Source organism: Rhododendron vialii, chromosome 1a (assembly GCF_030253575.1).
Source record: "Rhododendron vialii isolate Sample 1 chromosome 1a, ASM3025357v1".
In the NCBI taxonomy this organism is placed as follows: Eukaryota; Viridiplantae; Streptophyta; class Magnoliopsida; order Ericales; family Ericaceae; genus Rhododendron; species Rhododendron vialii.
Genome location: NC_080557.1, coordinates 5807511 through 5827505, shown reverse-complemented (window position 1 = coordinate 5827505; position 19995 = coordinate 5807511). Strand labels below are relative to the sequence as shown.

General features: G+C 35.9%; 1 protein-coding gene across 2 annotated transcripts; it reads right to left on the bottom strand.

Annotated features, from left to right (window-relative positions):
- Positions 1 to 1713: 1713 nt before the first annotated feature.
- On the bottom strand, positions 1714 to 18758 carry LOC131299516 (cuscuta receptor 1-like). 2 transcript variants are annotated; one of them, XM_058325106.1, is made up of 7 exons: positions 18232 to 18758; positions 11491 to 11646; positions 5654 to 5809; positions 5393 to 5467; positions 4443 to 4607; positions 4197 to 4340; positions 1714 to 3983 (listed from the first exon to the last, which is right to left on the bottom strand). In XM_058325106.1, exons 1-7 carry the CDS (start codon positions 18611 to 18613, stop codon positions 1756 to 1758), a joined length of 3306 nt encoding a protein of 1101 aa, XP_058181089.1. In that variant the 5' UTR covers positions 18614 to 18758; the 3' UTR covers positions 1714 to 1755. The 2 variants fall into 2 exon arrangements, with proteins under 2 accessions (XP_058181089.1, XP_058181093.1); XM_058325110.1 differs by lacking the exons at positions 5393 to 5467; positions 5654 to 5809; positions 11491 to 11646 and having other exon boundaries at positions 18232 to 18755.
- Between the last annotated feature and the right edge of the window lie 1237 nt (positions 18759 to 19995).

Genomic DNA, 19995 nt, shown 5'->3' with positions numbered 1-19995 from the left:
CACTTTCTGTAATTTTTACTGCATTTAATATTTCCAAACGTTGGCTAGCAGAAAGAACATTATCCCACCAACCTTTTATCATGCCAGTGAACCCAACCGTGATCCAACCAGCAACTACTTTATCTTCGTTTTTATTATTAACACATATTGTGCTATACATCATCATTTGATGAACAACCCCAAAAATTTGGTATTCTGTCATTCTATCTATATTCCATTCATAAATGGCCCTTCCATTATAAGACATCTGTTTTTGATAACCAGATTCTTCATCCAACATGTCCTGTGGAGTAGGTCTAGGATAGTAGTACCTATCAGCTCCTCCATAGGAGTAATTTTGAGGATATTGAATTTTATTGACAGAATTAGTTTGGGATTGTAAGAAAGAATTTTCTAATTTTGTAACCTCTTGACTAGACATCTCTAGCTCTCGTTCATCTGTAAGAACATTAAGAGTTAAGTCTTTAACCCTCTTTTGTAACTCTTTCACCAATTCAGTATTTTTATTAGGATTACTCAAGTTAAATCCAGTTATAGGAATCGGTGGTCGGATATTTGAAGGGGAAATTTCATTACCTTCAACCTCCTTATTTGTAGGGTGAACATTTTTAATCTCTTCCCTAGTTTGGGTTAATTGTTCTTCAATATGAATCAATTGGTCTCCAATAGTATTGAGACAAACATTAGTATGATTATTCTGCTTATAAACTTTTCCATTGGGATCAGTTGTTGTAGGTTTAACAAACGCTACAGTCTCTAGAGGAGTATCGGATTCTGAACTTCCTCCTATGGACAACGGTATTGTTGGAGGATGAATTGCTCTTATTACAGTTCCAGTCATAGATCTCCAATTTCTATGGTAGTCTTGTATTACATTTATAGACTTATCAAATTCTGTCCAATATCTCCCATAAAACCATTGGGTAAAAGGGATGATCTTTTTCAAGTATTCAAGCCAATCATAAAATTCTTCTTTGAATTTTTGCAATTGATTTGCATTATATTTAGCAAAATACCAATTTCTAAATTCTTGGTATTTGGGTTGTTGAAATCCTTTATTAATTTCCTTTCTAATCTCCGGTCCTATTAACATCATTAATTGTGAAAGCCATTTCACTAGCAGTAGGTGATTCTACTGGATTATTATAGACTGCATGAGGAATTTGATTTTCTGATATTCGAATTCCTGCCAAATTAATATCCTCTATTGGATGATGTGATTCGGGGATTTCAGATGTTGAGTGTCGAACAGTATTTGGGACACTAACCCTATAAGGTATTTGACTATGTCTGGAACTCAGACTTCTAGAAAATCGATTTATTTGTGGGTTCCTAAAATTCAGGAAAACAGTACCATCGTTATCTTGAACAATTTGTTCAATCTGCTTGACTATAGGTCTAGGAGGTACAGCATTCGGTATTGTCCAATTTTTAGGGAAAGTAATTTCTTCCCAATTAACCAACCTATTGGTTGCAATATTAGAAGTCAACATATTAGTTTCGATCAAAACAGTTTGATCTGCAGGGCATAAATTACGAACCCTGAGATTCATTGAATATTTCTATAGAATTTTGAAAAAACATAAAATAAGCCTTCTGCACCTTGAACAACCCGTCAAATTAAGAACTCAAGAACGCGAAGTCAAGTACGTCACAAAGCTAGAACGATTTATTCCGTACAAACCACAATCCAAATGAAACTGTGTAGAATACATTAACCACACTACATGCTGAGAGAGAGATAGAGATGGCTGCTTATTTCCAAAGAAAACCACGCCCGTGCCCCACGAGATTGTCCACAACGAAATAGTAGCAAGAGGTGATGGAAACCTCGACAAGATGAAACCATGCCCTTCGCCAATATGGATTTATCAACAAAATCGCCACAATTGCCAAGACCACAGTTACGTAAGAACCTGCAAAGCTCATATAAAACACATTCATGTCCATGAAACCAGAATCTTCTTCTGTATCATTGACAGCTGCTCTTGGCGTCAATGGAGGTGAATCAGTTGCATTGCACTTTGGCAGTGGTTCTCCGCAAAGAAGTGGATTTCCAACGTAGCTACTCAAGTCAAAAGTTCCGAATTGTTTTACTCTTGGAGGCATCCTTCCACTCAAGTCATTGTAGGATAGATTGAAAACTTCCAAGGAATATAGCTCTATAAGCTGAGAGGGGATTTGCCCATTCAGGTGGTTGTAGGAAAGATCCAAGCTTTCTATGCCTTTCATGTTTGAAAATGTCACAGGGATTGTACCGATGAAGTTATTGTGGGACAAGTTCAACACTTTGATATGGCTAAGGTTTCCAATCTCAGGTGGTATGGGGCCAGTCAATCTGTTGTGAGAGAGATTGATTCCTGAGAAAAGCTGTAGAACGATTCCCGTGTAGATTAAGGAAATTCCCTTTGTTGTAAACTTTGCCTCTTGTCCTGTAGTCACTATACCAAAATACCCTTCTCGATCTTTTTGACCTTTGGCTAACTCCATCCCCTGATCATGCAACAATAATGTGAATGTTTGTGCTGAATCATCACGGGGGAATACCTGGATTAAACGCCCGATATTTATTCCGTTGAATTCGATTTCACTAATACAAGGGGGAATGCTGCCAAAGAGATTATTGGAAGAAAGATCAATCATGCTTAACCAGGAAACGTTGCATAACTCCTTTGGGATGTTGCCTTCAAAATTATTATTTTGCAAGAGAAGAACTGTAAGGAAGGAAACGCTGCCTATCCAAGTTGGAATATTACCACTGAATTGGTTATAAGAGAGATCAAGCTCCATTAAATTGGTACTGCAATTTTTTAAGGCCATTGGAAAAGGTCCATCTAGCCTATTTTTGGACAACCGAATATTGAGGATAGTTGATGAACTAAAGCAAGATGGTACAGCCCCGGTGATATTATTTTCTGAAAGATCTAACAATTCGAGGTCTTTCAGTTGACAAAATTCAATTGGAATAGAACCTTCAAGATGATTACCGGCCATGGCTAGGAAAGTTAACGATGTATTATTCCCAATGGACCCAGCTGGAATCTTTCCTTCCAATTGATTAGAACTAACATCCAAACACATCAAACTGCTCCAAGGCAAGTTAGGCGGAATTTCTGTGAAGGCATTGTTGGCAGAATATAAGAATTCCAATACGGTCAAATTGTTTTGCTGGGGTAGTACTGGGCCTTTCAAGAAGTTGTTTGATAGACTCAAGAATTTCAAGAGGCGGCAACCTTTGGCCAAATGAACCGGTATTTCTCCAGATAGATTGTTATTGGATAAATCTAGTATTTTTAGAGTAGTCATATCCCCGAATGAAGAGGGAATGTTGCCTTCAAAGTTGTTTCTAGACAAGTAGAAGATTTCTAAACTTGGGAAAGGACCGGCTATTTTGTAAGGAAGGAAGCCTTCAAGATAATTGTTAGAGATATCCAGTAAAATAAGATTTCTTATATGACGCGAAGGCAACAATAATGGTCCGCCGAATGAATTGTTTGATAGGAAAAGTGTTTCCATTCTTGTATTGTTGTCCAACAACCAATATGGAAACTTACCTGTGAAATGAGAGAGCTTAACCAGTAGAAGGTCATGTTGATAGTAGAGAAAGGGAGGAAATGAATGGGTAATATGACTATGTTCAGAATTTGACAAACAAAGTCCGATTAGTTGAAAACTTGGGGATGTGGCAAGAATGTCCTCCTCTTCCAACAATGTGTTGTTCAAGCTCTCAATGAACACGAGTTTGGAATGGTTAAAAAATGACTTGAATGAGATTGGAACTTCAAAGTCATTATTTGAAATTGCAAGGTATTCGAGGGATGTCAGATTGATAAGAGGAGACCGTGCAATGTTTCCAGTAAAATGATTGGAAGTGATATCCAGTAGTCGGAGGGATGTCAAGTTCGCCAGGCACCATGGTAAGGTGTCCCCAAAACCACTCTCTGTGACATCAAGCTCTCGGAGCTTCTTCAACTCGCACAACCCTTAAAACACATGAAACAAAACACATTGAAAATCTTAGCTTGACATATATTTGAAAGACAACACAGATAATGATCGGCAATATCTTTCTTCTTTATCTATTTGTGGGAGGGAGAGTAGATAATGAAAGTAATGATAAAATATACGTAATGGGTGGATTTGAGTTTGGAAATTTTTTTTCAAACCCACAACTGAACAAGGGCTAAGAGTTATACCTTCGATCGAAGAAATACGCTTGCTGTCACAAGATCTTAAGGACAACACTTGAATTGAAGTCATGACTCTAATGTACGGAAGAACGTCGTTGAGTACAACACCATCCATGAGCAAAGTTTCAATGTTGTTGAGGTTTCTCAAGTCTGTATTAAGTGGTTGAATAAAAGCATGGAAGAAATCTGTAAGAATTATGAGAGAGGAAGGCTACTAATAATGTTATAAAGGAAATTTCATATAAGAGGTACCCTTATTGTGAACAGCTCCGCGCAAGCCTCTATTGTAAGTCAAATCCAATGTCTTGATTGATGAAAGCCCTCCCAAAAATGACCAAACACTATTATTGAGGGCTTCATTACTACTCAGATCAAGGACCTCTAACTTTGTCAATATTCCTGATTCTTCTTGTGAACCTGTGCAAAATAGTAGTAGTAGATTTATTTGGAAATATTTTTCTAGAAAACAAAACGTTTTTTGTTGTTAATTGGATTGTGATATGAAAACATTTTATATTGGTTGGTTCACAAGGAAAATCACTCCTGTTTCACAAATGGTTCTTAAAAAATAAGTATTTATTTACAATTTTCAAACTTAATTAAAAATAATGTATTTATGAAAATAAATTTTTTATCTTTTTTTTGCACCGTTCAAAAGATCTCATTGGGATCTATCAAATAAGATCCATATTGCAAAAAATTATTTTAGTAAGTTTATTATTTTTCAGCTTGAAAATTACAAATAAGTTTAAGAACTCATAGCAGAAATGACCAAATTATATGGTTTTCCAATAAACTATATAGTTTGTCAATCTTCACAAATCGAATTCCATCAAAACACCTGTTGCGTCAAAGAAACTCTAAATTGTTAAATTTCAATAATATTTTGATTCTGGATAAATATTTCTGAAATATTTAGTATAATTGAGTTGAAAATTCAAGAAAGTTCAAAGAATGTTACCGTTTTCTCCGGAAAATGTTCTTTTCATCCAAAACTAGATTAACGCCCCTTTTATTTTGGATTTGGATTTGGATTAGTATATCTACTGAGTTTCTTTTTTAGACTACTTGTCTTGTAAGGAGTTTAGCTTATTTCCATATATAATCTGATTTCATTTTGGCTGAAAAAAAAAAAAACAATTGAAAAGTTTTTAGAAATCACATTTTATTGTGCGAACACTTGAAAAGTTTCAATTCCATACCATTGAGAGCATTGATACTGGCAATCGCATTAATGCTCAAGTCGAGCTCCTTCAAGTTGTTCAAGCCATCAAATTCTGCATTAAAATGAAAAACTACGTAACACTTTAACGAGGACGATAATATATTATGGAGTATATGAATACAGAAAAAAAGGAGTAGGAGACAGATGCTTGGATTCAGATACTTATACATATGTGTTTTGAGCTATTCAAAGCATACACACGCAACTCACCCATATTGGACAGGTGCAGTAAACTTACCTTTAACATTAATTGACCCATTCAAATTGGTACGAGCCAAATTTAGATTCTTCAGGTTTGAAAAGTTATTCAAAGACGGTAGAATGCCATTACCAAGATTATTCTGGCTGAGATCAAGCTCCTCCAAATTAGTCAAATTTAACAAAATTCCAATACCTGGGAGAGAAACACATGATTTCGATACGTATCGCAGTCAGCACAAATTTTTTAATCATGTTAGAAGACCCCAAAGCAAAGAGAAAAGAAAAAAGAAAGTAGTATAACTAAAAGAAAAATCTTCTTATTCGGCCTCCACATGGGAGGGCATTTATTAATGGTTTAACCTTAACGGATTGTTTGTACATTTTTTTGATGGGGGGATTAATTATACATGGTATGTTTGGGTAATTCTTTCTTTCTTTTTTCTTTTTTTAGGTCAACCTGAAAATATGTTTGGGTAATTCTATGGGGATACAAGTAGGTGGATGTCATTTATGTAATTGATAATGACATTTTTCCTGTAGAATAATGTCATTTTTGTTAATATAGGTTAATTGTAGACCGTGGACAAAGTATGAATTGGGGGTAAAAGTGGGAAGATTGAATCCTCATTCAAGGGAATATAATGAATCCCCAGATTTCATATCCCCGATAAAGAAGATAACAAACACGTAATGCATCCATGTTTTAAGCCATTAGATGATTAAGTTTTAATCTGAACCCTTCATTAATTAGTGTGTAATACCTACTACCTGTACATATAGACCATCACCCTTTCTATAAAAAAAGACTAATTTGCACCTTTAGCACCTTGACTACTTATTTATGTCGTTTCAAAAAAAGTACTTATTTATGTCTAATTAGGGAAAACATTTTCTAATGTTTAACTGACAAGGAAAATCTCTAATATAATAAAATGACCAAATTATGTGGTTTTCCAATAAACTATATACTATGTTAACATTCACAAATAGAATTCCATCAAAATCCGTCGCGTCAAAGAAAGTCTACACTGTTAAAGATTATGCTGAAAATGGGGTTTGATCAGAGATGGGTTTGATGGATTATGGAGTGTGTATCCTCTGTCTCTTATTCAGTTATTATTAATGGGGAAGCAAAGGGATATATTAGGCCTTCTCGGGGCATTCGGCAAGGCGATCCATTGTCGTTGTTCTTGATTTGTGGTGAGGGGCTTTCCGGGTTGATTCAAGAAGCTGAGAAGTCCGGCAAGATCCATGGAGTCAAGGTTTGCCCAAGGTAGCCGTCGGTTAGCCACCTAGTTTTTGCAGACGATACTTTGGTTTTCAACAGGGATAGTGGGAAGGAGGTGAGGAACGTTCTTGATATTCTTCAGAAATACTGCAAGGCATCGGGTCAGCTGCTTAATTTTAGCAATTCCGTTTGTTTTTTCAGTAAGAACACTCCTATTACTGAGAGAAACCGTTTGAGTCAAGATTATGGCCATTCGGAGTGATGTTAGCTTGGGTAATTACCTGGGGTTACCTACGGAGATTGGGGGTTCTAGGTACAATGTTTTCTCATTTCTCAAGGACAGATTGCGGATCATTCTGGAAGGATGGAACGAGAATTTTTTGAACCAAGCTGGGAAAGAGGTACTATTAAAATCGGTTGCTTTAATGTTGCCAAACCATATTATGTTTGCGTTAAGCTTCTGCATAAATTGTGTAAGGAAAAAAAAGGAGGTGGTGGTCTTGACTTTCGGGACCTTCGCTGCTTTGACCTGGCTCTTTTGGCTAAGCAAGGGTGGCGGCTGCTGGAGGAGGGCGTTGTCTTCTACACAGAATTCTCAGGCCTAGTACTCTTTTCTTATGGCAAGAGCGGGTTCGAATCCATCTTGGACTTGGAGAAGCATATTGGAGGGGAGAAAGGTTATTAATGTGGGTTTGTGCGCGTGATGGAGGATCGGAACGGGGGATAGGGTGGTTATTGATAGGGACCAATGGCTCCCAAAATATGAACCCACAGCTCCGGCTAGTGTTAAAGAAGAGGGGAGAGGGAGGAAAGTCCAGTTTTGAAGGAAGATCTGGTCAAGGAGGTTTTCAGCGCGGAGGAGAGCCAGCTAATTCTTTCCATTCCCCTGCTGAAATATCCAGTAGATGACAAGATTATTTGGCATTTTTTGGCCAATGGGAATTATACCGTCAAATCAGGGAATGAATCGGCTATGCTGCTTCAAAGAAATGGATGTTTGGGTAGAAGCCTAGAAGGGCTGTGGGTGAAAGTAGCAACAGACAACAAATGAAGAAAGTGTGGAATGGTGTATGGTCGCTTCTGACAAAAGTGAAGGTTCAGCATTTTATATGGAAAAAGTGACGGCTCAGGACGTGTTTTGATAATTAATACTCGCCAAGGATATGCTAAAAATATTTGTTAATGCTGAAAATATCTTTGACGGGTATTAATTATTAAAACACGTCATTGGCCATCATTTTCCCTTTTATATGAAAATCGCTCAGAGATATCGTGCCAGCCAAGGAGACTCTCCATAAACATAGGTTAACCTCTGATATTCTGTGCCCTTTGTGTAAAGTGGAGAAGGAGTCTATTGTTGATTTATTGGTCAGGCGCGATTTTGCTCAAATGGTCTGGTATATTTCTCCTTTCCGGTTAGATATGAGATCAATTTCTGGAGAATCTCTGATTGATTGGTGGATTTGTACGTTAGAACGGTGGAAGGATAGAGAGGACGCAAAGAGTTTCTGGACTGGAGTGTGTTACATTTTGAAGAATATGGCTAAGCCGGAATGAAGCAGTCTTTAATGACCATTTTGATAGGCCTGATACGGTTTGCCAATCGCAACTCTTAAAAACTCTAGAACTCCAGGGAAACAGATGTAATTTCTGAAGAGGAAAAGGAGTACTCACCGAGGGTAATTGAAGAACTTAGTGGAGGCGCTGTCACACGATCGATGAAGGCAAATTAATAAGGAAAAGATGAGAGCGAGAGGAGAAGGAGCCGCCGCATAAATCGTTTCTAGGGCTTTTGCAGAACGGTTGAGACTGAGAGAGTTGAAGGAGATGGGTTTCTCCATAATGGTTTTTGTTAGTCGTACCGCCATGATCGAAAAAATTGGGTGTGGGGGGGGGGGGGGGGGTGGGGGGCGGGGGGGGGGGGGTGTGGGGGGAATTGGGGGGAAACAGAACCATTATCGCCATGATCGATGTAGAAGCTGCTTGCAATTGGGTTTAGAAACTGCTTTCAATTTTGTAGTTTTCGAGCACATTATCTACTAATATTATATGTTATATATATCTTCTAATAATATTCAATGTTAGTATTTTGCATATCTCAATTAGACAAAACTATTTTAACAATCAATACCGCTGATTTTGTTGTGCTAATTGATTAAATCATTATTGTAAAAAAACATTGTCCCAATCATAAATTGATTGGGACTCAATTTATTTTTTGGATGATAGTTATCGTCCGATCAAATATGTAACGATCCCCGATCAACTTCATTTTTGATATAGATGATGAACTCCGTAATATGTAAAAGATAGATGGCATGGATTGAAAAATGGAAACTCTGGTCAAAGTTGGGTCTTGCAATCTACTCAGAATGCATCAAATGTGGTCATATCAAGTGATTGCTCATATCCAATGATCTCTAATTTTGGTGACAATGCTGGAATCAATAAGACGTGAAATCCTAACGGTTGGGATCAACCACCGTAAAATTTGAGTTGGTAATGACCTTTAAATTCTATATGTACAATATAGTTGTCAACAAACTAAGTTTTGTGCTCTACATGAACATACATTAGTCATTCGATTGTGACATAATTACGATGATCCAAACCATTGCTTTTGTTTTCTTTGTTAATTATATCATTCTTGAAAAAATTGGTCTCAATCAGGTTTATAAAGCTTCCTTAAATCAAGACACAATGTCACTAACAAAATGGATTTTTTCCGTCCGATCAAGTGAGAAGCGATACCCGATTAATTTCATTTTCACAGGAATGATTTACTTCATAATATGTAAAAGATCAATGGACTGTTCGGATCGAAGAAAAAGACTCAAGTGGGGGTCAGGTATTGCAATATAATACTTTAATGCATCGAGATGCATCAAATATAGTTCAATCAGGCGATTGCCGATATCCGATGATCTTTGATTTTGGTGACGATACTGGAATTAGTGAGACATGAAATTCTAATGGTTCAGATCGACCATTATTAAAATATAACCAATTGATTAAGTTTAGAACTTATTCGTACAATGTGTGATATGAGGACGCTTAATTATGAACTGTGCTATTCACATAGAGAAAACCCACACATCATGCACAAATTTTTTGTGGGGCCCATTATGGGTCCCACACAAATAATCCAAATTGTTCATTAAATGTAAAACATTTTTTCAAGGGTCTTCGCAAAAAATCAGCTCAATTCAATATCTATAGAAACTCGATCCAATTATCTAACTTTTCATTCGGATTTTAGGATAATAAAAAGATAAATGATTGGATCGAGCACTTATAGGTATCGGATTAAACTAATTTTTTGCAGAGGCCTTGAAAAAATGTTTTATATTTAATGAACAGCTCGGATCATTTTTGTGAGACCCGTAGTGGGCCCCAAAAAAATCTGTGTGTGATATATGTAGGTTTTGTTTGTGTTATTAGCATTATACCTTAATTATTGTGCAGAAAATAACTACCGTATGTGGTTGCTTTGATTCATTAAGCAACAGTCAGAAATAGTATATATATTTAATATCCTAAGAGAGCAACAGTCAAAAAATTGTGAGCGTATGTTGTGCGTGCTAGCTGTAAGTCGTGCGTTCGAGCCTTGGGCATGGCATTTTCTTTTTTAATGGTTATTACACTTACAATCACACTTTTTTGAAATGTGAGATCTTTAAGTAAGCAATCACAGTTTTACTAAGCGAGAGCCAAAATATTTAAGTAACAATCTCAGTCTTTCTAAAACGAGATATATTCTTTTACATACAATCTCAGTTTTTCGAAAACGAGATATATTCTTTAAGTTATAGTCTTACTTTTTAGATTATTGAGATTAAAAAAAAAATTCATCTCAGTTTTTTTGTATAATTGAGATTAAAACTACAATCCATAATATTTTATTATGTTTTTACGAAAAGTGAAATCTTATTAGTTTTTAGATCGTGATCTTTATGTCATTTTGTAGTAGTGCAAGCAGCAATCAGAGATGCAGTAGAATTCTTTGCCATGCAAGATGAGAGAGGTCGACGTGAGGATGGGATTTGACAGGACCAAACGCATGACTCGTTCAGTGTGGTTGCGACCAAGATATGGGTGTTACAAACTCAATTTCGATGGTGGCATGAATAAGCACAGGGGGGCGATATGGTATGGGAATGGTCATTCGCGGCTGGAATGGGAAATTCGTTGCAGCAAGGGCAATTGGGAGGCAACATTTGACTGATTCGTTTGTGGTGGAGGCAATGGCAGCAAGGGATGGGCTTCTGTTTGCAAGGGAGCTTGGGCTGAATGCAATTCTTGTTGAAGGGGATTCGCAACATTTGGTACAGTTGGTGCAAAGGCGTGAGGAAGACCATCAGGGGGTTGGTGTGATTGTAGCGGATATCTTACAACTTCTAGATGGGTTTTCTGGTGCAGAGCTTCCTATGTCAGGAGGAATGGTAATGGGGTTCCCCATAGTATCGCTCAAAAACTAGTGAGAGGTCTTGTCTTTTCTACGTGGGAGTTTAGGCCTCCGGTGTGACTTTTTTCCTCTCTTCAAGGGGATGGATGCGCCCTATTTGATGTATTTTTTTCATTTCTTTTGTTCTATCTACAAAATCGTAACCCTATCGATTGAAAATTAAATAAATAAATAAACTTACCTTTAACATAAATTGACCCATTCAAATTGGTATCAGCCAAATTTAGATTCTTCAGGTTTGAAAAGTTATTCAAAGAAGGTAGAATGCCATTTCCAAGATAATTCCCGCTAAGATCAAGCTCCTCCAAATTAGTCAAATTTGACAAAATTCCAATACCTGCAAGAGAAATACATGATTTTAAGTACAAATTTCTTAATCATGTTAGGAGACCCCAAAGCAAAGAGAAAAGAAAAAAGAAACTAATATAACTAAAAGAAAAATCTTCTTATTTGGCCTCCGCATGGGAGGGCATTTATTGGTTAACCTTAATGGCTTGTTTGTCAGAGGCCAAAATAATACATTTTTTTTGAAGGGGAGATTAATTATATGTGGTATGTCTGGGTAATTCTTTCTTTCTTCTTCTTTTTTTAGGTCAAGCGGAAATTATATTTGGGTAATTCTGTAACGACCTGGCTTTTTCTTAAATAAACTTTAAAATACCCAATATTTTACAAACTTCTAGTCCCCTATTTGTCTTTATATAAAATTTTACACTTTCAAAATAATACAAAAATCTACATTTTATTGAAAACAATGTCAGAGCCTGCAACAACCCGAAAATTTTATTAATAAAATTTACATTTAATTAGTGTTATTAATAAGGAAATTAATTTTTTTTTAAGATAAATACAAATAAGAATTTTCCTATTATAATTATCCTATTCTAATTATCCTTTTTTAATTTCTTTTAATTGCATGCATGCATTATTACGAAATTCCTTCCATCTCTCCCTCTCCTACTCAACCTCCACTTCCTCTCTAATCCTATTTTTCGTCCATCTCAAGCCCTAGAGTTAGAATCCTTTTCAAACTCAATTTCATCAACTTCCTTAAAAATTCTCCTATATATATACCTCATTATTCCGACCCTAGGGCATACCACAAAATTCCCCACGCCCCACCAGTCCAGAAGAGAGAGAGAATTCGGAGAAAAAGAAGCTCCAATCCATGGAGTTCTAGAGAGAGAAAGAACGAGAGAGAAAAGTGGGTTTCATAGCCACGACATACCGAGACCCGAATTGATCACTCCAATCACTTCCCTCAACCCCAAGCATCATTCAATTCGAGCCTAAGGTCCCTCGATCGCCAAAACCGAAGTCGTCTTCCCCAAAATTCCAAGTTTCGTTTTAAAATCAATTCGGCCCGAACCAAGGTATTATAATCCCTTCCAACCACTTCTCTAAGTATACTAAGTGTTTTTATGCTTAACCCAATAGCCCTCGTGGTCCCATGCATCGAAACCGTAGCGAAACAACAAAAAAACCGAATCTGGGCGAAACATTGCGGCCGCAAGGTTCGGCCCGCAAGAACCAGAGAGGAGTTAGAGGCTGAGGTCCCAGACGCAAGGTCAAATGGTCAGACCTTGCGGTAAGTGCTGTTTTGGTTCGAACCGACTTTTCGACCTTCCGAACATCGTTTTTGACCACCGAACTATTTTTTCTAGACTTTTCACACTCTAAAGATCATAACTTATTAAGATCATATTTTTTTATTTAATTATCTATTTATTAAATTATTTGTTAGTTATCTATCAAAGTTTACAAACGAAAAATCCTTGCGACCTTCCAAACAACGTTTTAACACCTAAACTAATTTTTCCTAGACTTCTTGCATCTCAAAGATGATATCTTGTTAAATTGATATATTTTTTATTTAATTTACTATTTATTGTTATTTCTATAGTGTTTCCGATCAAAAATTCTTTGCGACCTTATAAACGTTATTATAAATGCCCGAATAATTTTATTTCGACTCTCTATATTCTGAAGATGCAATTTTGTTAACCGTAACATATTTTAATTTGTAAATTATTTATTATCTATTTACTTCACTTTCGGCCACTTTATTTAACGTCTTTATTTAAATAAATCCCGTGACCCTCCGAACCCAACTTTTGACACTCCGCTGGTTGCGTAGGACCTTTAGGACTCTTATTTAGGTCATGATAAACATTTCAATATTTTTATCTAATTAATGTATTTTATTAGTTTTTAATCAATCTATTATCTTAGAATTAATTAATAAGAGCCCAAAAAAATTTTCTTTTAATTTCTTTTAAAAACTCTTACTTTACTATTAACATTGTGACCATACAAGATTAAGGGCAACGGCCCGTTCATAATAAGTTGCGTGATTACATTGTCTATTAATTGTTTTAATTATTATTGATTTGTTGTATATTGCATCGATACTTGATTTGAGTGCTAGATTGGACCCTAGAGACATGGGGTGGTATGCGAGTAGAATTCACCTAGACGATGCTAGATAATGGATGAATTGAAAAGTTTTATTTCTAGATTGCCTGCAGGCGTGATGTTGAGATTTGTGATGAGATAAAACTGGCGGGTGTCCAGTGATAAAACACCAATGATAAATTGATGAAAATAAAACTGGCGGGTGTCCAGTGATAAATTGATAGACTGGCGGGTGTCCAGTGATGATTGTGAAGTGATTTGTGAGGTGGTATATAAGATAGGCGAACCCTAGTTGTGATTCAGGCATGATAAGCTTTTCCCTTGTTATAGTTATTGGGATGCATACTCGGTACATAACTTAGGTGTATTTGCGACAGCAAAGGGAAGTGATCTCATGGGACCGAGCATGGCTAGCGGTTGGGGAGAAAAGATCTCGCGGAGGGATCTTAGATCACACAAAGGAATAATGGATAGTAATAAATCAATTTATGTGGGAAATCTCTGTTTTACTCCTTCGTACTATATTTATCCTGCTGCTTGCTATCTGTAAAGTAAGAGGGGTAATTGGGTTGGATTATACTTCGGGGTGAACTTGTTCACTCAGGTACGGATTGCCTGGCTTCCGTGCCAGATTTTGCAGATAATCAAGAAGAGACACCAAATCCCGAAGGTGAACAGTTTTATGCTGAAGAGAACCCAGCGGTGGGAGCTGAGCCAGAATATGCTTGGGATCCGTATCAAACTTAGAAGATGGCTCTGTTATTTTGTTTAGTTTATTACCACAAAGACTATTTTCAGTATTTCTACGATTATTTGTAATAGACGAAACTTTAGGGTGAATTATCCGGTTTGGATTTTGATTTTTAATTCAATAAATTTTTAGAAATCAATATTTAAAACCTCCGATTTTATTTTCAAAAATCGGGGCGTTACAGAGCCGACTCTAGTCTTGTTACGAATCTCAAGCAATACTGGCCTTGTTTTCACCTCTGGTGCCTCTCCTGGAAGATACTTGTCTGCTACGGCTTACGGGGCACACTAATTTATCTACAAATGAAATCTGGCCGGTGCGGGGCCAGGATGCTCCGTACCATGAGTGATGAGATTCACTCAATAAATACCCTAACCCATTAATTCATACAATACCAGTAATAACATGTCGAGTAACAATAAAAGAAACAGTTAATAGATCGTAACAACAATTAACTTTTTAAGAATATCTTGATTTTAAGTGTTGTGTGTGGGAAGTGGTGGTGATATGGGTGCATATATGTATATATAGGCGAAGGAATAAATGTGGGTGAGTGGGGTGGACATGGGATGTCAGGGGCGGGAGTAATTGGCGTGGGGATAAGGGTGTGGTGGGATCACTTTGTATTGTCTTTTTTATGGGTCTACCTTTTATATGAAACTCAAAATATATATGTAATGTGGATCTTGTTTGATAGATATCAATTAGTTTTACTATACAAAATTTCCAAAATCATGAAAACAGTTAAAAGATAATGAACATGCTAATAGAAATGTGACATTCATTTTTAAATATTTTTTAGGTATCCCTGGAACCGCCCCAATATATATGTGTGTGCGCGCGCGAGTGCGCACGCGAGTTGTATTGGTTTTTTTTTAAAAAAAAAAAAAAACTGTCGGTGGGGGTTAAAATAGAAGGTGCTGGTGCAACTGCTGTGTGCAAGTAGGAATTAATTAGTGAAAGGAATTATTTCTTGTAGTCGCGGAAACGAACCCTGTGGTGTTTGACAGTCTAATTTTCGATTTCAGAAGAATTTTATAATATTTTCATAGACTAACAAAAATATTTTGAGTCCAACCGCGATCTCAGTTTACGAAAGAAAATATCTCGTAAGTTTAAAAGAAATATTTACGCAAACTATTAACATACAAGAAATGAATTTAAATGCATAGTAATTAATTAAAGCTGGATAATAAGAAAATGAATATTGAAATAATATTACAGAATTTTTTATTTATTTAAAAATTTCAGAATATTACAAATTCTATGGGGATACAAGTAGGTGGATGTCATTTACGTAATTGATAATGACATTTTTCGTGTACAATGTGAACAAAGTATGAATTGGGTTAAGAGTGGGAACTTTGAATCCTCATTCATGGGAATATAACGAATCCCCATATTTCATATCCCGGATAAAAAAGAGAGTTAACAAACACCGAATGCACCCATGCACCCATGTTTTAAGCCTTTAGATGATTATGTTTTAATCTGAACCCTTCAATAATTAGCTAGGGTGTAATACCTACTACCTATATGTATAGACCGTCACCCTCTCTATAAAAAAAAAGAGGCCAATTTGTACTTTTTGCCCCTTAACAACTTATTTATGTTGTTTCAAAATTTTATTTATGCCTAATTAGGGAAAACATTTTCTATTGTTTGTTTGACAAGGACAATCTCTAATATAATAAAATGACCAAATTATATGATTTTCCAGTAAACTATACACTGCATGTCAACATTCACAAATCGAATTCCATCAAAACCCGTCACGTCAAAGAAAGTCTACACAGTTAAATTTCAAGAATATTTGATTCTGGATGAATATTTCAGAAGAAACTTAGTCCAATTGAGTTGAAAATTCAAAAAGTTCAGAGAACGTTACCGTTTTCTCCGGAAAAAATTCTTCTCTAAAAAGAGTTCTCCGCGCGAAACAAAAGAAGTGTTAATCAAGTTTCAGATTTGTAAATCTACGGAATTTGTTTTTGAGACTACTTGTCTTACTTGGAGTTTAGCTCATTTCCATAAATAATCTGATTTCATTTTGGTGAAAAAACACAATTGAAAAGTTTTTAGAAATCATACTTTATTGTGCAAACTCTTGAAAAGTTTCAATTTCACACCGTTGAGTCTGGCAACCGCATGTCGGCTCAAGTCTAGCTTATTCAAACAAACAATCAAATTCTACTTTCAAATGAAAAACTACGTAACGCTTCAACGAGGACAACAATAAATTATCTATGAAACAAGAAAAAAAAAAGGAACAGGAGACAGATGCTTGGACTCAGATCCTTTTGCATATGTGTTCTGACCGATTTGATGCATACGCAACTCACCCATATCGGATAGGTGCACTTATATATTTACGTTAATCGGCACATCGGTATCCAAAGCATTTTTCAGGAGAAAAACATTGTGTTGTGACTTATGGTTTGGGTTTCACAACAAATTATACATTTTAAACTTATCTTCAACATAAATTGAATCATTCAAGTCGTTCTGAGCCAGACGTAGAAGCTTCAGGTTTGAAAGCGTATTCAAAGACAGTAGAATGCTACTATCAAGATAATAATTATAGCTAAGGTCAAGCTCCTCCAAGTTACTGAAATTTGACAAAATTCCTATACCTGCGAGAAAAATGGAAGATTTAACTTATTGATTTATTAATTAAACGCAAATGGCAATGGATGGATAGTTGAGTCATATTTAGTAATAGTCTGTCCTGCAATAGACTTTGAAAATAATAAACTTAATTTTTTGAGCCGTTCACTTTGTTTAAAACATATTTTTTTTAGAGTTTTCGTAAAAGATCAACTCATTCGGATATCGGTAAAGGCTCTTGATCTGTATTTGTCCCCAAATTTGACAGGTTAAAAACTAGATACCGATATTCGAATGAGTTGATCTTTTATAGAAACTCCTACGGACATGTTTTAAGCAAATAATTGAACGGGTCCGATTATTATTGTATCAAAATTTGTGTCAATTGTTTTATCCCTTGAATTCTCCCCACATATTTATACGTATATGTACATGCATATATACTTTTAGAAGCCACTCTGTTTTTACAATTCAAGTTTGAACAACTTAATGCTCGACGTGCCTACATTTGTGACAAAAAATAATGAATGTCATAGAAGAATAAAAATATCACCAATAGTGGAAAAAATTATTTAATCAAGGAATATTTATGTCACTTTAAGAGTACATAATGCTTGTTTAGAGGTAATTAATGACATTGGAACCAAGTAGAGACCAACATGCCTCTCGGAGATATATAATAGCCAAACAATCGAGGTGGTTATTCGATTCTTTGACCTAAATTGCACAATAGATTCGTAGTCAAAATTCTCCATCACAAACAATTCGGTCATACAAATAAGTTTTAGCACAATTGTTTTCGCAATTGACTATCCCGACGCAAACAATCTATGAGTCGATTTGTTAATTTATTCATTGTAAGTTTAATTATACTTGTTTTCAGAATGAAAAATATTACACAAAACTAATTGGTTTTACTTCTCTACTAGACAAACACAAGCACATGATTAATTATGTAGCTTCAAATTCTGTGAATTTATGCTGCATAGAATTTTATTATGAAATTCATCACAAACTTCACAACCGATTATTGATGTCTAGATATATATATGTAAAATCACTTTTGGAATTGACTGAAGGAAAAAGAAAAAGAAAAATTGAATTTTGAGGTTAGGTTTCATTTCATTATGTAAAATATGTCAGAAGCCATACCTTCATTCCCAACGAAACTACGCAATTGGTTTCGAGTCAAGTTTAGGCTTCGGAGTGATTCAAAAGGGAGAAGAATAGAGGCATTTAGATGCCAATAATCATCCCCTGATCTCAAATATCTTGTGTCACCAAGTTCAAGTTTGATAACTCGACGCGTAGTGAAATTACACTCAACACGTTCCCAATGGCAACAGTTCATGCTATCGTCTTCCTCCCAAGATGGCAACGAAGTGCCATCTGGGAAGTTGATGGAATGTTTGAGTTGCAAGAGAGCGATTCTTTCTTTTTCCAAACACCCATTGCATCCATTTTCTAGTACAGCCAACATGATCACCGCTACCCATATAATTGACCTCATGAGTAAATGTTGAAAGTAGTCCATCGGTCCCTGCCCAGAGAAATATGACTTGGCAAATTAAAGTGTTTCTATTAAAGTGCTTAATAGAATACTAGCGATTGAATGGCGTTTGCTGCTTCTGTTTAAATAGGGTCACACAGCTTACCACATCATACTGCTATTTCTTCAGAGTAATGCTTGACAAATCGCTCAATCTCACATTCTCAAGGCGAATTCCCAAAGCAGAATAGTCATAAAATTGATAATATCAGTGGGAAAGTCTACAGTATATACCTCTTAAAAGTGTGTATCATATGTACATATTTTATGATTCATGAATAATATTTTAGTGTGTTTCGTAATTTTTGTTCTAGAACTCATAACCTTTCAGCAATACCATTCGTAACAGACTCCGTAGTCTTCATCTTCGTCAAAGTAGTTGAGACATTCCATCTCATCTCAGCCTCTCATAAGTATGCATGGACCAAAAACTAATTGGACAACACGGCACACCATCTCTTTCAATAATGTTTCAAAACTAGGCATCAAATTATTTGTAATTTCACGGTTGCCACCGAATTATTTTATTTTATTTTTTGTATTGCAGGGTGTCCTGGGCCAACTTGCTCGCACATCGGACTAATCCCTAAAGCCCCTCCAATGGCTATTTCACACGCTTAAGCTTGGGGTGAGATGGCCTCAAGAATTTTTGACAAGGAGAATCGAACCTGATACCTTAGGATGGAGTAAACACCTAAGTACCAGGCCAAAACCACTTGACCAACCCCTTGGAGTTACTACCGAATTTGTTTGGGCCCCTATAACTCCGATTGTGCCAATTTTATGGCGATAGTTCGGCAGTTTTAAACTACTAAAAGATAAGCTCGTTTACTACAATATGCTCAACCGGCCGTTTGGGGCAGAACCATTTCTTCCCAACTAGAATGTCATATAGTACCATGTACTTATAAGATCAGTACTCAAAAACCTTTGTACTTTTCCTTAAAAATAGATTTTAGTGTCAAATATACAAAAGAAATAGGTGTACCTTTCATGAAATGTCTAGATTGGTAAATATTAAGCTTTTACGTCTTCCATAGCCATAGGCGTGAATTTTAAATCAGTCATGCATTCTATAAATACAACCATAGTCACCTATATGGGTAGATATGATGTAATAATAAAAAAATATGTCGATCAAATAGTATGTACTTAAACCTACAAGGTTAGAATGTAGTAATGTTTACAAAGATATGGGTTGAATCATGTTTTTCTGAAACTTTAAGGATATAAGTGTAATAAAATGAATAAAAATCCCCAACTTCATTCCTACAGGTTGTGGAAAACAAAAAGTCAAAAAAATACTAAATAGTCAATTTCCAGCCATAAACGCTCGTAAAGAAAAATGGACCTGAACACTGTATTCT

What these genes read in the sequence shown, in the direction of transcription:
- LOC131299516 (XM_058325106.1), bottom strand. Translation starts at nt 18,613, where the DNA reads ATGGACTACTTTCAACATTTACTCATGAGGTCAATTATATGGGTAGCG. An exon ending in TGGGTCAATTAATGTTAAAG is followed by an intron (nt 5,468 to 5,653) that starts GTAAGTTTACTG and finishes ATTTTAATGCAG; the next exon opens with AATTTGATGGCTTGAACAAC. An exon ending in CAGTATCAATGCTCTCAATG is followed by an intron (nt 4,608 to 5,392) that starts GTATGGAATTGA and finishes TATTTTGCACAG; the next exon opens with GTTCACAAGAAGAATCAGGA.